At 24.1% G+C, this 18347-nt stretch overlaps 1 protein-coding gene across 7 annotated transcripts; it reads left to right on the plus strand.

The window, feature by feature from the left end:
- Window positions 1–3683: 3683 nt before the first annotated feature.
- Window positions 3684–6945, plus strand: LOC127262004 (uncharacterized). Of its 7 annotated transcripts, none has more exons than XM_051290465.1 (14): window positions 3713–3786; window positions 4005–4106; window positions 4241–4429; window positions 4584–4637; window positions 4727–4828; window positions 4922–5005; window positions 5090–5208; window positions 5405–5680; window positions 5753–5819; window positions 5905–5958; window positions 6081–6164; window positions 6262–6354; window positions 6434–6487; window positions 6593–6945. In XM_051290465.1, the coding sequence occupies exons 3-14, from the start codon at window positions 4301–4303 to the stop codon at window positions 6701–6703; spliced, it is 1227 nt and encodes a 408-aa protein (XP_051146422.1). In that variant the 5' UTR covers window positions 3713–3786; window positions 4005–4106; window positions 4241–4300; the 3' UTR covers window positions 6704–6945. The 7 variants fall into 7 exon arrangements, with proteins under 7 accessions (XP_051146424.1, XP_051146419.1, XP_051146425.1 ...); XM_051290464.1 differs by lacking the exon at window positions 3713–3786 and adding an exon at window positions 3795–3906; XM_051290467.1 differs by lacking the exon at window positions 4005–4106 and having other exon boundaries at window positions 3684–3762.
- Window positions 6946–18347: the final 11402 nt, after the last annotated feature.

Below are 18347 nucleotides of genomic sequence, written 5' to 3' on the forward strand. Positions count from 1 at the left end.
GTTTCGGGTAATCCTATCTTATCCTATCCTATCCTATGTTCTAACATTTTTCCAATTCTTTTGACTTCTTTCTCTATTGTATGTTTGTCTATGGCACTATTTTCTCGAGCCCAAAATCCTAAATTGTCATTATGTTTTTTGTCTCTCTAATTATTATTCCCTCCGACCCAGATATTATGTTTACATATTATGTTTACGTTGTCGTTTATGTACGTCCCACGTATTACGTCATTTTTTTTGAAAAATAATTATACATTTTAATCTTATTTTAATTTTAATTAAACTAATTAGTTATCTTAATCTTAATTTATAATTATTTATATTATAGAATAATTATTTTCACTAATACATTCTTAATTATCTGCTAATTATATTCTTCCTAAAATACTGTGTTTACAGTATAACAGACACGGTATCTGGACGGTGGGAGTAGTTTTTCTAAAAAAAATTCTTCTAATATGAATAATATTGATATGAGCTTGAAACTCAATGTAATCATTCTATTTTTTTTGGTTCGATTTTAATATTTTTTTTTCCGTAATTCAAATTTATTTTCATTTTTTCTTTTTTATCATTTCAAATTTATGGTAGATTTCATTTTTAGTAACAAAATACCACATTTTCTACTTATTCTCTATTCAAAATAGTAAAAAATTTTATTTTTATCTAATTTTCTTAAAACTCGTGTTGAGTCAAGTTAGAATTACTTCAATCTTTGTTCAATTGCAACAAAATAAATGATTTTGTTTTCTTCGAGTTCTTTTATCAAATCTTATTGTATAAATTTATAATTTTTAATAAAAATATTGTGAAAGTTAATTGATTTTTAGTTAGCTGATGTGGTAATGGTAATGGAATAAGATATTTTTATATATTTAGGATGTGTTTATTCAATTATTTTTTATTATACTATTGATAAATACTATTAAGAAATATTTTTATCGTACGGCTAAATTTATGTTCTTTTATTATTATTATTGTTCATTAAGTTTATGCAAAATTTAATTATAGTAATATTATTTTCTAGTATTCTTGTATGCATAATTTTTGTGGATACAGGGAATACAATACAAATAATTTTGTACGTTTGGAACAATTGGTCCAATTATTTGTAGCAATATTAAAGTTTTAAAAATATAAATAAAAATTATTTGCAATAAATTGTTAGTGTAACTATGGATTTGGTTAGGTTGTTTTGAATTTTTTTATTATTCACTATTTTTTTAAAAAAATAATAATAATCAAAAATTTATTTTTTATTATATTAAAAATTAATTTTATATTTAAAATATCACATAATTAATGGCTTAAATTTGAGAGGGTGGGCTCCAACCTATTTCTAACTTAAAAAATGGAATTAAGCTAGTGTTATATTCAAGTCTTTCAACTGCTATTTTAATAAGGAGTATTTAATTAAAATTATTATTTCAAATTAAGCTAGGGGTTGGTATATTGTTTGGGATAATTCTAAATTTTAACTTAAAAAAAATATATATTATTCAAATCTTTCAATTTATATATTATTTTAAATTATTTTTTTTATATTTACAATATAGTATATTAATTTTTAAAAATTTAAAAATATAAATAATTAATATGCAATTAAAAAAATAAACACAACATCATAAAACATTGTGTAACACAAAAAATGATGTTAAATACCATCTCAGCCAATCAAGCCCATTAATGACATTGAGTTGAAGAAAATTCTTATAATTTTTTATTTTTTGTGTACTTTTATTTTTTGAAAATGCAATTTTTAGATATATATATATATACATACATATGTATGTATTGATTTACTTCGTTCTATGTATTTTGTCTATATCACCGTAGATACGAGAATTTAAATAAAATATAATTAATAAGTATTAAATATATATATATATATTCGTAAAAATAATTATAGATGATTAAAATAACTAAGATTGATAAAATTATAAATTATGAAATTTTAAAGAATGTGATTAAAATGTATAATTATATTTCTCAAACAAAAAATAACAAACAAAAATTAAAAAAATTGACATTTTATGTGGGACGAATGAAGTATTATTTAATGTGTGTTTCTTCGTAAAAAATTTGTATTTGAGTTTGCTATTAAAATAATATTTATTTTTGATGTCTTTTTTTTTTGAAAAAATGCATAGTCAAATTAGAAAAAAATTGGAAGGTCGGTGATACAGAAACACACTAGTTTGCATCCAATAATTGATATGACTAATACGCACGTCTTTGGCAGTTCACGCAAAATAAAAATCCGATGAGATCAATAATTAAATAATTTAATTAAAATTAAAAAAATTAAATTTTAAAATTTAAAATATGATTAAAGTGTATAATTAATTTTCTAAAATAAAAAAGGATAAATTACGTGAGATGAAAATATAAAATAAAAACAAATTATCGGGCCCAATAAGTATTATTTACAGATATATATATATATCCGTGGAATAAAATATGCAGAAAAGTCCGTATATATAGAATACGGCGGTGCTGCTTAATTTTAAGAAACTCCAGGTTCCATAACTCCCTCATAATCCACACCAATGACAACGTCAAGATTCATTCGGGACCCGAGATCCCGGGACCTGTCAAGAAAACACCTCCCTGCTCCATTTCCACGTCCACCCAAAACCAACGAATTAATGCAAAATTTGACTAGAAAATACAGAGACAGAGCAATTTCTTCACCAATTGCGGGTCCCACGCGCATCCACGTGGCATGGACAACATGACCACGTCTCGGCACGGCAAAGAAAATTTTAGAAAACATTTTAATATAAAAATAAAATATGCAAAAAATTAAATGAAGATATCATATAAAATTTTAATAATAAAGCAACGAGATAAGTATAAGATAATAATAATAAATTAGCTATTATTTATTAAAGTAAAACTAATAAAAATTGTTTACCGTAAATAATTATGCATAAATTTAGCCTGCGACAAAAAATAAAAAGTGATATAATTATTTCGAATGGAAAAAGTACATAATAATAGTAATTAAACAAAAAGCATACATAAATGGAAGAGTTGCAGTGCTCATCTGGAAAAAATTTTCCAATACGCACCAATACACACATCTCATGTCCTTGTTTCAAACAATACATGTTATCTATGCTATGTGAAATAAAGACATGCATTTGTTGTTATAAGCCTTGTATAGAAATATATTATCCGTTTGAATTAATTATTGCATGTGCCGTGTGAAACTGTATATGTATTATTAGTTCAAGTCTTACATTTATATTATATTAATGATATATATAATATATTATTTTGTAGTACTATTGCATATCATTATAATAGTACACTTTCATTAAAAATACATATCATTTATTTATTTATTTATTTACAATTAAAAGTCCGCTGACACATATATGTGATAACAAGTTTACTCTCTATGTATGTAGTTATGTATTATATAGGAATGGTTACGATATATGATCGAAATTATACATCAATAATAATTTATTTATTTTTAATATTATATTAAATATTTAACTTATTTATAAAATATAAAATTAAATATGAAACTTTTTACACGTTTGAGAATTTTCTAAACGAAGATGAGTGGGTGAGTGGTGAGGAAAGTTCCATTTTTGCTGGCGTATTGGAATTGTATGTACTTATTTTATCTTTATCTTTCAATTTGTATTTAATTAATTAATTAATTCGTCGAATATTCCAAAAAGCACTACAGCTGATCGGAAAGGAACACAGACGCCTTTCCACAGCTCTTCTTCTCGTTTCTGTTCTGTAAGAACTTTCGACGACTCTTCTGTAAGAGATTTTTTCTGTATCTATTATATACGTATAATCTTGAAATTTCACACCAGTCTCTATGTATGTTATGCCTGTGCAAATATTTTGAGAGTTCGTTTTCAGTTGGGGAAGATTGAGGTTTATTTGATTCTGTTAACATTTTATTACTGTTTTAATGATTGATTCAATCCATACTTTGCTCTTATTGATTACACTCTGTTGAATTTCTGATTCAGATTCAAATTCTGATAGTTAACTGCTCGATATCATGGTGTTCTCACAAACCTTTAGATATGCTTTTGGAAGTATTATGTAGTAGTAAAGAATTTTTAAAACAGGTAAAAAATTAAAATTAAAAACTAGGTTTTTTTTTTTTTTTTTTTTTTTTAATGTGAAATTAGCCTTTTATTTATTTATTTTATTTATTTTATGGCTGAGTAACAATTGCCTAATTCATCATTTTGATCTCAAGATTTCTTCTCATGATCGGCGATCAACTTGAATTGGCGCCAAAATTCAAATTTTCCCGGCAATGAAAGCTACTATGTTTGAGGTTTCTCGGGCCAGCCGAGCCTGCCTATGTAGCCTCGTCGTCGCCACGGCTTTTATCTGTTACGCCTACATTTTTGGGGGCGCGTGGCTCGGGAAAGATTCTTACATGGTACATAATTACTACACGCGCCACCGGAACTAAAAAACGCCGTCTCGGACATGCTTTCGGATATCCTTACCTCGTTGTGTTTTAGTTAAAATGTTGTTTACGCTGAGGATTGGCGTCAATGCACCGAATGCTAACTCGATTTGTTCGGGTTTAGGTATCGAAGGTGTTGAATCAATCTCGAACGAGGCCTCATGTCGATAAATGCAAGGTTTGTCGATGTTTCTGCCTACTCTTTCGCGAAGCTAAAGTTCTAACATCGATTATCTTGACAACTAAAGTTCTTCATTTTGTCGTTAGGACAAATGCAGACCTGTCGGGAGCGAAACCTTGCCGAGAGGAATTGTTTCCGCAACTTCAAACTTGGAAATGATTTCTTTGTCGGGGCGTGTCTTCGATAATGTGTGTCGACAATGCTCTGTTCTTACGGACCGTTTTTTTTTTTTTTTTTCGAGTTTGTTTTTATTTACTACGACGATGTCTTTCTTTCGATAGGAGAATTCGGTAAAAGCGAAAAGTTTGCTGGCCTTAGCTGCCGGGATCAAGCAAAAAAACCTCGTGAACGAGATAGTTCGTAAGGTACTCTACACATCGATATACGTTATATATACATGTAGATGCGCTCGAAAATGCTTCTTACATACGATGGCTTTTGCACGGCAGTTTTTCGACAATGATTTTGTGGTGATGATTTTTCACTACGACGGCATCGTCGATCGGTGGCGCGACTTGGAATGGAGCGACCGCGCCGTTCATGTATCTGCGATGAACCAAACGAAATGGTACGTCGAAAAACACTGCATGCTGTGTTTACTTGTGAGATTTGATTTTAGATTTTACTATTCCAACTTTTTTTTTTTTTCCTTCAAAAACATCAAATCAAACACCTATTTTACATTCAAAACATCACATCAAATAACTATTTCAATTCAAAATTTTACTATACGCCGACTATGATGCTTTCGCCAAACGGTGCAGGTGGTTTGCCAAGCGATTTCTGCATCCGGATCTTGTCGCCGAATACGAGTATGTGTTCCTTTGGGACGAGGATTTGGGAGTCGAAAACTTTCGCCCCGGAAGGTACTTATCGATCATCAGGGAAGAAGGCCTCGAAATTTCGCAGCCTGCGCTCGATCCCGGAAAATCGAAGGTCCATCATCGAATCACCGTCCGCAACCGGAGAATACGCGTGCACAGGCGATACTACCGAGCCGGAAGGTGCGAAGGGAACAGCACAGCCCCTCCGTGCGCGGGGTAAGTAATGTTCGATCTCTAATATCCGAAGAAAAAAGATCGACGATGAGTGAAACGAAAATGTGTTAACAGATGGGTCGAAATGATGGCTCCGGTGTTCTCGAGAGCGGCGTGGCGATGTACTTGGCACATGATTCAGGTAGTCGACATTTACGACGAATGTTTGTTTGTTTGCATTTGTGTTTTCCCGTTGTTGCGCGAAGACTAACTTATGTTCTCCGCAGAACGACTTGATCCATGCCTGGGGCCTCGATATGCAGCTCGGCTATTGCGCGCAGGCAAGTTCTCGTTACGAATTTTTATTTACTCCGTAATATGTAAATAGATAAATAATATGTATTCCTATAAATTTAAATTTTTAAGTGAAACAGTTATTTAAAAAATTTATATATATATACAGGGTGATCGAGCCGTGAAGGTTGGCATAGTTGACGCGGAATACATATCCCATCTCGGCCTCCCGACCCTCGGCACTCATAACACGGTACTTAACTATCGCCCCTCTCGTATATATACGTGCTCATGCAAATACATGCGTGTATATATGGTCATTTGTCATTAATTCTTTGTAATCGAAGCAGATGAATCCCGACTTGAGTAGCCTATCGGGACTTGCAAAAAACTCGTCAAATTCAAAATTAGAATCGAAATCAGAACCAGAATCAGAATCATCGGTATAAATTCTTGATGCGAATATTGCATAGGCACCTTACACAACTCTTGACTTAATAACTTTGGTCTTAAACCATACAGATGGTGACCTCGACCTCGACCTCAGTATTGTCTGATTCTGACAACAGACAAGCTGTAAGTTCCTGCCACCTTCGCAATGTCGATGCACCCAAAAAAATGTGGGATTTTAGACACATTAGTACTAAGAATTGCTTGGGCATTATTTCTCTATCGATGCAGATTCGACAAAGATCCTACGCGGAAATGAGGAGCTTTGCGAATAGGTGGAAACGAGCGGTCGAGGAAGACGCATGTTGGATCGACCCTTTTCGACAAATCGAAACCGAATAGGATATACAATCTGGATTCCAGAGCTTTGTCAAGTGTACAAAAACACAGATAGAGCAACGAGTAATTAAAAATTGCAGCTAAATTCTTGTAAATCAAATGGTAAGATATATTCGTATTTATTTTTTTGTGTATATATAGTAATTTAACGTTATATTTATATATCATAATAGTGTATTTTTTTTCTTTTATATGTATGAAGATTGTATTGTAATAAAAAAAAATTTAAAAATACTAAAAAAAAACAGAAAATAAGAAGTCTGGAGATCATGTCATTTATGAGTATTGTTTATGTTTAGACACTCTCATAGTCTCGTACTCATGTAAAAATGTATAAATGCATTTAAGCATTTTAAATTTTTTCTTCTTCTATTTTTAAGTTGAAATAATCTTAAATTTTTAATATTTTATTATTACCGTTTTAAATATAATTTGTAAAATTTATTGAATAAAAAGTAAATATAAAATATTTAAAATTATATCATTTGAAGAATATGTAAAAAATTAGTCCTTCCGTTCGTCATTTTATTTCTACGGGATTCTTTGAAAGTATTTTTAAAAATATAATATTCTCTCTATCCAATTTTTATTATCCTAAAGTATATTTGCACGGTTTTTTAGTTGATTGTGTTTTTGTTATGTATTGACAAATTTGCCTAATTATATAGTAGAGATTAAAAGTAACAAATGAATGAAGGGTAAGAATGTAAAATTTGTATTTAAAAAAAAAATAGGACAATAGTTATTGAACGTCCCAAATCGAAAAATTGGACACTTAGGTTGTGGACAGAGGAAATATATAATATATAATATATATTATATATTAATAAAAATCAACAAAAATATACAAAATATCTGCAATGTTTTTGTAACTTTACATATTTCAAAATAAAAATATTTAAAACTTTAAACAACCAGTAAATACATTATTGGACGAAAATAGTATAATTTATGTAAATATAGAAGGGTTTGTTTGTGTTTTGGTTTTAAGAAACAAAAATGATTTGAAGTATAGAAATCTATAGTAATATAAAAATAATTATTGTATAATATATTAAATTTTTTGAAAAATATGTTAAAGAATTTTTTTTAAAAAAAAAACCTGAGTTTTTTTTCTTATTTTATAATTTTTTATTATTCAAATTTCATAAAATATCATATCTAAATTATTATTAACATAAATTACTCATCAAACTAAAACTATAACTAAAAAATATAATAATATTTTTCTTATATAATTTATCATTTTTTTAGTAATCGATTTATTTTTTTCAACTAACAATATAGTTATTTTTTTATGCGTTCTAGTTTTCTTTTATATTAAAAACTAAATTCTTTATTTTACTGAATAAAAGAATTCATTCTCATTGTCTACTAAATTTATTTTTACTACTATTTTATTATCATTTTTCTACACTTTCATTATCTACAAATGAACGTCTCGGTAATAATCACTATTTAGCCCATTATAACAAAATTACAAAAAACAGGTTACCATAATTGATTAAATAATCAATCTCCGGTGTCTTTCTATATATATTTTTTTATTTATTTTTATTTTTTTGCATAGTATTATATAAATAAATATATTTTAAAATTTAAAACAAACATTATATTTAAATAAAAATTTAGAATATAGCTTCAATATATATTTATATTTTTAAAATTCCAACATTTATTGAAAATTGTTTAAGACTCTATTTACATATTTTTCAAATTATTTTTGGTATTGAGTATTATAATACTTTTTCAAAAGATATGGAGTATATATTACAAATATTTTTTCCATTAAAAATATTATGTCAAAAATTAATTTTTTATTTAAAATATTCTTTTTCAATAGTTATTTATATCACACAAAGTATATTTTTTTAATCTCAAGAAGCTTTAGAAAATACTTTAAAATTTATATAAGGCACAACATAAGGTCAAGAGTGTAAGTTTGTGGAGTCACATGTTTATGTTTAAATTTTAAATAATAAATTTTTTAATTATAATAATTATTTGACATTATATAAATGAATATTAATAAATTATTTTTAAAAAAAAATAATAAATTTAATTCAATTTTTAAATATAATATAAAAATAAAAATTATTAATTAATTTAATTTGTTTGAAAAAAAATACTTCCTCAGTCTCATATTTATATATTCATTTGCTTTTTACACGAAGTTTTAAAAATATTAGTATTATATTGGAATAAAGTAGAAATAAAGATAAAAATACTAAATTAACCCTATTAGTATTGTATGATATAAATGTAATAACATTTGTGTAATATATTGTAAATTTAAAGGGTATTTGTAATATTAAGTAAATTATACAATTACTAAAAATAAAAAAATAAAAAAAGATACTTTATCATAGGACGGACCAAAATGAAAAAATTGATAAATTATTAAAGGACGAAAGAAGTATCTAAATAGTAAAAACCTTATAAGCAAATACTTGAGTTTGTTTATTGTAATCTAAACTTAATTTGAAATAAAATTTTGATTTGAATTTTTGTTTACATAGCGATAAATTGCAAAAGAAAATAATATATTTTTATTAAAAATAATACAAAAAATAAATAATTTTAATTTAATTTCAAAAAACAAAAAAAAACCGACATAATTCAACAGGCCAATTTCCTTTTCAATTAATAAATAGAAAATGTAAGGGCCGCCAATGACATTGCGTGGCATAAGTCCTAATTAACCCAACTACGTATCTTGTAAGGCTCAGTTACGTTTGCCTATGAAGAATTGTGTGACAATATTAAATTTATCTATTAAATATTCCTAGTGGCCTAATGTTATATATTAAATAAATCACAATGCTCCACCCTATAATTATACTCATAAATCAATAAATTAATATGACTCATCGAATAATACATAATAGTTTGTCGATTTATGTCTTTAAAATTTATCTTAGTTTTTTTTTTCTTTAAAAAATCATATTCAAATCTTCATATTTATTTTGAATATCAAGTTATAGTATTATTTTCTCATTAAAATTTAATTGAATTTTTTATGGTGTAAAAACCGCAGTAGTTACTATTGGATAAATTACTGACTAAACTTCCGACAAGACAAATCACATTAAACAAATTATGTGTAGCATGTAAGATCCAGACCCTCAGTCTAAGAATAGACTTTCTATTTACCATTTTAGTCTCTTCAAATTAAAATTTCGTATTTTTTTTTTTTTGAATAAAAATAGTTATCAATTAAATACTAAAATACTAATACTTTTTATTTTTTACATTAATATAAAATAAATATTATATTATCTTCGTTCGGTTCTAACGATCTTATTTATTTTTTGTGTGTTGATTTTTAAATATTAATTATTATATTAAAATATAGTACAAATTTAAAAAAAAAATCGTAAAAATAATTTCATTAGTGTTTTATAATACTAACAGAAAAATATTTATACAAAAATAAGAATAGTTTTAAAATACTAATTTATTTTAATTTGCATACAAAAATTAAATAAAAAATTTAACGATGGGAACAGAAAATGGTTCTATTAGCAAAATATGAGTGATATTTAAAACCGGCCATGGATTGGTCATTTGAGTGCATCGCGTCACCTGTCATGTGAGTTATCGTTTTATTTTTTAAATTTAAATAAATAAATGAAATCCTAACGTCACTACCACATTTAGTATTATATTGAAAATAAATAATATAGAAGTTTAAACGCCAGGTGGATAATTTTGACCCCACCATTTAAATAAAAAATAATTATATTAATTCCGTCAGATCCGCCACGTCTAGTGACCATACACTCCGACCCGATGTCTAATCCGGGCCTACTCGTCGTATAGGATTTATTTGTCTAATTATTTTTTTTATTAAATATATACTTTCGTCTTTATTTTAATATTAATTACAATGATAGTCACTTCGTTTCATATCTATATACCTATTTATTTTTTATACAAAATTTTAAAAATATTAATATTATATTGAGATAAAGTATAAATAAAGAAAAAAAAGATTAAATTAACCTTGTTACTATTGCATGATATAAAAGTAACGATATTTGTGTAATATATTGTAAATTGAAATGATATTTGTAATGTTAGGTAGATAGTATAATTACTAAAAAAGAAATTGATATTTTGTTACAGGACAAATCAAAATGAAAAAATAAATAAATTATTAAATGATGAAATTGACCATAAAAGACAAATAAATACATTGACAAATGACAAATAAAGTATTATTTTTTAATCTACTACTCCCTCCGTCCCAGATATCATGTCCACGTTGCCGTTTCCGTTTGTCCCACATATCATATCACTTTTCTTTTTTGAAAAATAATTACACACTTTAATCTTATTTTAAATTTTTAAATTTTTTTTAATTTTAATTCAACTAATTAATTATCTTAATCTTAATTTATAATTATTTATATTAAAGGATAATTATTTTGACTAATACATTTTTAATTATCTACTAATTACACCCCTCCTAAAATACCGTATCTACAGTGTAGCAGACACGGTATCTGGCACGGATGGAGTATAAAATTTCAAAATGTACACTCATTAAAGAACGAATGAAATACAATTTTAATTTACTTTCATATTACCGATAATTCTTATATTAAAAAAATACTTCAAATTAAACAATTAACAAACAAACTCATAGATTTTTAATTTTAGTTTTAAAATAAAACAATTATTAAATTTATCACCATTTTTTTTTATCAATAACTATAAAAGTATATGCTAGTGATTTTTTTATTTTTATTTTTAAATTCAAATAATAAAGTCATAATATTCAATAATAATAAATAAAAATAATCATTAAATAAGCACAATTTAAAATATAAAAAAAATAAAAATAAAACAAAGATAATGTATAAAATAAAATTTGGCACAGCCGGATACAGAACCGGGCCGAATAGCAAGGATCGATTGAAGGCTTTGAATGGTCATAAATGTGACGTGGCGAATCATATCCACCATCACAGCTGGACTATTAATTAGTATTATTTGTAAATAAAAGACAATATAAACTCTATTAATGATAGCACCGGAAGCACAGTGGCGTGAGATGTGTGTATCATGGATTTAACACAATCAATTTTTATTTATTTTGGACTATTAATTTTTTGAAGAACATTATATCTATATTTCTTTAACAAAATATAAAATCAAATAATCTCCTCCATTCTAGAAAAGATGTTTTATTGGGAATTGAAGTATTTAATTGAAAATGAGTATAAAATAGAAAGAAAAAAAATTAAAATACTTTTATTTTTTGAATGATTTAAAAAGTAGATCAGAGTTATAAAGTTTGAAAAAAAATAAAAATAATTTTATTATAAAGTGGAGACCACGATTACTAAATAAGAAAATAAGATAATAGTTTTGGGACGGATAAAAATGAAAAAACAAGACAACTCTATTAAGACCGATGGAGTACTAATTTTTTTATTTTTTCAAATTTTTAAAATTCCAAAACTTTTCAAAGCTCTATGTCTAAACAGAGCTGACTTCGTCCCAAACACCGTGCAATATTTTTGTTTGGCACGAGAATTTAGGTGGGAATATTAAATATGATAATTTGAGATAATTTGAATATTAAGTGATGTGATTAGAGAGAGAAATGATTATTTGTTTTTTTTATTTTAGTGATGTGATAAAATAAAGTGAAGTGTTTATTAATATATGTATATAAATATTATTAATTATTACTAAATTTGGAATTATTGCAGTCAGTTTGGGATAAAAAAAATATTGCACAGTGTTTGAGACAGAGGGAATATATTTTAAATTTTAAATTATTAATTAAATAATATTTATTACTTACAAATTGTTCAATGTCAATATTTATTATTATTAAACCATATTCTAGGAGTTGAAATATATATATATATATTTCAATGGTCAAATAGTGGCATTTACCGACCACATGATTTTAAAATTATTCTGCTGGTGTTTACTTCTTTTTCTTTCTTTTTTTTTTTTTCCTTTTTTTTTTTAAAAAAAATATAGGTACTTTAAGTTTAATTATTTTAAGGTAAACATGGTGTTTGACATATTGTTTTAAATTAAATTTAGGTAGTTTATAAATATTTTTAAAATTTTTAAAAGTTGGTGTGTTTGTTTGTGGATTTGAAAGTTTGATTTAAAGTAATGAATAATAAAATCTAAAATTTGGATAATTATTTAATAGAATATAAATAAATATTATAATGTATTTTAAATATAAAATTATATTTTAATATAATATAAAAAAAATTACATATGATATTTTTAGACATAAAAATAAATAATAATATAGCAAAATCTGAAATAAAAACCTACAAACAATCATTTAGTAAGTAAACAACAAAAGAACAAAGGAAAACGATAGTTACTAAAGGGTTTATTTGGTTTTAATTTTAAATTAAGGCAGTGGTTTGAATTTTGATTTACATATGATTTTAATTTTATGTATTGTGAAAAAATAATACTCCCTCCGTCCCAGAAATAAGTATCTATTTGTTTTTTACACGTAGTTTTAAAAATATTAATATTATATTGGGATATAGTAGAAATAAAGTAGAAATAACTAAAATAATCTTATTAGTATGTGTGATATAAAGGTAATGACATTTGTGTAATATATTGTAAGTTGTAAGGGTATTTGTAATGTTAGTAGACAGTACAGTTACTAAAAAAATGAAATAAATACTTTGTTATGTGACGGACTAAAATGGAAAAATGAATACTTTGTTATGGGACGGATGAAGTATATTTTTATTTAGATTGTAGATCAAATATAAAGAGTATATTTTTTTATATGATAAAAAGAAAATCAATAAATATAAATATTGAAAATATCAAATGCGAAATGAATTTATATATGTGATTTTAGACATAAGAATTGAGTGATATATATATATTTTAAATATATAAAATATCTTTCAATATCTTATGTATATTATTTTAATATAGTAAACAAAATGTATGCTAGTAAAAAATTAAAGAGATTGATCTAAATAACATGTGAAATTTTTTATGAGACGATTCTAAAATTAAGTTTATATAAAAGAATATGATAGTAGTAAAAATATATCCTTAAAGTTTATATATAGACGCATTAAGTATGCAATTAATTTTTTGAATAATTTTATATTTTAATATTTATATATATATTATTATTATTATTATAATATTTCATTTATATTTGTAGGAATATGGTAACTATAAAAATTACTTGAATACATTTATAAATCGTTTTTTTACGTTTGTTGTCCCTGTGCCTTCGATATTTGCAAGGGCAAATGTTATTTTTCCGTATGCACTACTGTTGTAAATTGGTGTGAAGAATGTGTATTTAATTTTTTTTTTTATTATTCTTGAGTATTTTATAAATTCTCTAAAAGTTTTTAATATTGAATGAATTTTTTTTCTTATTTTTATATTTTTTTTAAAAGTATACTATTTTATACTTTTATTACTTTATTTTTTCTTATCATATTTGTTGTATTTATTTAAATTTATACAATATTTTGTATTAAAAAAAAATTATATTTTATTTATTATGTTATATGTTAATTACAATAAGTCGTGGGTAACTCGGGTTATATATATATGAAATATGATTATAATGAGAATGCGCATGTATTTCGTGTTTTGTGAGTTTTTAGTTAGAGATTTTTGTATTTAATATTTGTTGTAAGTGGTGTGTTGGTTAGTGGGTGTTGAATTTTAATTTTTTTAATTGAAATATTGGTTGATTTACTTTTTATATATATATATATATATTTGTCCGTCCCAGATTACCATTTTTTATTTTCGTCCATCCCACAACAAGGTTATCATTTTCTAATTTAGTAACTGTATTACCTACCTAACATAATAAATATTATTTCAACTTACAATATATTACACAAATGTCATTACTTTTATATTATACCATACTAGTAGGGGGTATTTTTGTCTTTTTTATTACAATTCAATATAATACTAATATTTAAAAATTTACGTACAAAAAAAAACAAATGTCACCATTCCAATGGAACGGACGAAGTATATAATTGAATGGACTACTACAAGGTAACATTAATTGACATTTTTTTTGTTCTCGTAATAATTGATATTTTTCTATTTTTGATAAACTTTATTAAATTAAAATATACTTAACAAATATAAATTAACTTAATTGACTACATTAACCTAACATACAACAACATGTATGTATAAGATCCACTCAAAATTCCTTTATTTCTATTTTTTAAGAAAAATAAATATTTTTATCTATATTTAAAATTCTATTCCTTTATAAAATTAGATTATAATAAATAAACATATTTTTTTAATTGTATTATAAATAATTTTCTTCTCTACCAAATAATATCCATATAATACATATTTTTATTGTTACATAATTTTTAAAATATTTAAATACAAACTCTAATTTTTTTTAACTATATATTAAGTTTATTTTAAAACTATCAATATTATTAATTATATAAAAAATAATAAATAATATTATAACTCAATATTATTAACTAATAAAATACTCCTTTGGTCCCACCGAAATTAAATCATTTGATTAGAGACAAAGTATTTAAGGTAATGATGTTTAATTAGTTAATAATAATTAATTATGATATTATTTTTTATATAATTAATAATATTTGTAGTTTGAAAGTAAATTTAATATATATGATTAAAAAAATCAAAATATATGTTTAAATATTTAAAAATTATATAGCAATTAAAAAATATATGTAATATGAATATCATTTTGTAGAGAATAAAATTTTCTATAAAACAAGTAAATAAAAAAAATATTTTTCTTTATTTATAATTAATATAAATCAATTTTATAAAAGATGTATAGTTTTAAATATAGATAAAAATATTTATTTTTTTGAGAAGAGAGATAGAAATAAAGGGGTTTTGAGTGGTGTTATATGTTATGTAGTTAATTAAGTTGATTTATATTTGTTAAATATGTTTAGATTTAATAATTTTTATCAAAAATAGAAATGTGTCAATTGTTAGTTGTCACGGGACAGATAAAAATGAAAATAGTATCAATTGTGGTGGGATGAAATGATTATTATTTTATTACATATAAGCTCTCTTCTTATCTATTGAATTTTTAATATTTGTATTTGCTTATTAATCAATTTATCTATTTTTAAAGAATGTTTTTTTAAAAAAAATTTAAATTTTTAATTATTTATACAATTTTTTATTTGTCTATTTACTTCCGATTTTTTAATTTGTATTTTGGCTTTTTCACAAAATTTAGAATTTCAATTTTTCAAAATCCGAACCATTTCACATGGGCGTTTGGTACAGAAAATGAAATTGCAGAGAAATAAGAGTAGAGAATGAAATCGGAGAGAAATGAAATTAAATAGAGAATGATAATTCATTTTCTTGTTTGGTAAAACAGAGAATTCAGTTGAGAAATATAAAAAAAAAATGCAACTATATGAATGATCAAATAAAAATAAATGATTAATTGGATAAAAAAAAAAGTTTTAACGAGTGAGAATTCATGAAAAATATTTTTGGTGAATTTTTTTAAAAAAATTATAAATTATATACGATATTTTTTAAAATTATATTGTAGTACAATTTCTTAAAAGATCATAAAAATTAAATACTTTAACAATAAATTTAAAAAAATTGTAAAATTGAAATAATATATTTTTAAAAAAAAATTATAAAAATTAAATAGTACAAAAAAATTAAAAAAATATATATATACTACAACATTATTTCTCTCAATTTCTCTGCATATGTGAGAAAAATGAAAATAAAAAAATAAAAAAAATTTATTTCTTTAATTTTATTTCTCTGATTCAAACAAACAAAAGAAATGATACAATTTTCATTTATCTCACCTCATTTCTATGTATCAAATACAATCCAAGAATATTCATCACTATTCGTTCCCACGTTGTTCATTGAAGATGAACAGTATGTATGTTTCTCTATATTCTTATCTATTAAATTTTACAATATATAAATATTAAATGTAATAAACAATTCAAAATTATAAAATAAATTAAATAATAATAATAATAATAATAATAATAATAATAATAAAAACAATTAATCACATCCTATCTCCATCTATCTTCCTTTTTTCCAACCAATTATTGTAATCCCGTACAGCTGTTGCCAACGTCTAAATTATAATCCGGAAATACCATTTTTACCCCTTAGGTTAGCTAAAATAATTATATGCACGAACTAGGATAACAGATAAGATTCCATATTATATAATATGTATTAATAATAATAATCTTCATTAGACATTGCCATTAGAAGCAATAAAAACAGTCACATAATATTGTCACAGTTAACATAAAAATAAGATATTAAGTGCTATTAAATGCCGAGTTCGTGTGATATAATAGAATAATAGTTCGGATCTTGTCAATATCTTTAGTTGAGTAGAAATAAAATAAAATAAAATAAAATTTTCAAAGTCTATGGAAAAAATAAATAAATAAAAATATTCCTTTTTCGATTTCACTATGTACTTTTAAATTTTTTTAAAAATATAAACTATATTTTCTCTATCCCAATTCTTAATATTTTTCTTTTACCGTTTGTCCGCTCTAAAGTATTTTTTCTTATTTTAAAATAAATAATTTTACATTAATAAATTGTGTAGTTTGTCCGAATAAAAAAAATATGCAAAACAAATGTTTTTTAATATATAACTATTATTATTGTTGTAGTTAGTTATTTGTATTTATTTTTTTCAAAATTGATACAATAACTAAAATAACAATTTTATCGGATAACAAATAAATATTTATAAATAGAATATACTATTATTTTATAAAATTTCAAAATCAGCCTCCTCAGGTATAATTCTAATTCTGCCACTAATTATACATACTTTATATATAAAGTTAAATGTAAAAAATTTTTACACACTTTTATTGACTAATAAAATATTACTCTCCGTCGTCAAATTGTGTGCTAATTTGACCGAACACGAATTTTTAAAAAAATGTAAAAATAAAAACTTTTATTTTTTTGGGTAAAAAAATAAAAATAGAACGAGTGATTTTTTTATCAAAAAGAAAAATAAGTAAAAATATATTTGAAAGACGGAAAGAGTATTGTTTTTTAATCTATTATAAAATTCTAAAAAACCCTATCATTCGCCACGGAGGTATTATTTTATTAGACAATATCATATCAAACAATTATTGAATATGTGAATAACAAAAGGCAAAAAGTCAAACTTTAAAACTGAGATCTGTTTGGTTGCAAATTGGAGGACAGTATACTTCAATTTTTTATATATGTTTTTTTGTCTCAATTATTTTTCGATTTTGGTTTTTCAAAAGTGAGATTCATGTGTAGTTTTATATTTTTATCTCCATTAAAATAAATAAATTTGTTTATATACATTTTAAAATTAAATGGGCTATCCTTTATAAATGTTGATTATGTAGATATGTTTTATTTATTAACATTCAATCAAAAATCATTTATAAAATGGCATCTTGGGTATAAATTATTGACATATAATTTTAAGATATTTCGAAAATATACTTTTGATTCATTTTTAATCAAAACATACATTATATCATAATTAAATTTACAAATAAATAATTTTTTCTTATTCACTGTAAAATCAAAATATCCATAATAATCATCATTAAAT

The sequence above is a fragment of the Andrographis paniculata genome, unplaced genomic scaffold (assembly GCF_009805555.1).
Source record: "Andrographis paniculata isolate CXL003 unplaced genomic scaffold, ASM980555v1 Contig65END, whole genome shotgun sequence".
Taxonomy (NCBI): domain Eukaryota; kingdom Viridiplantae; phylum Streptophyta; class Magnoliopsida; order Lamiales; family Acanthaceae; genus Andrographis; species Andrographis paniculata.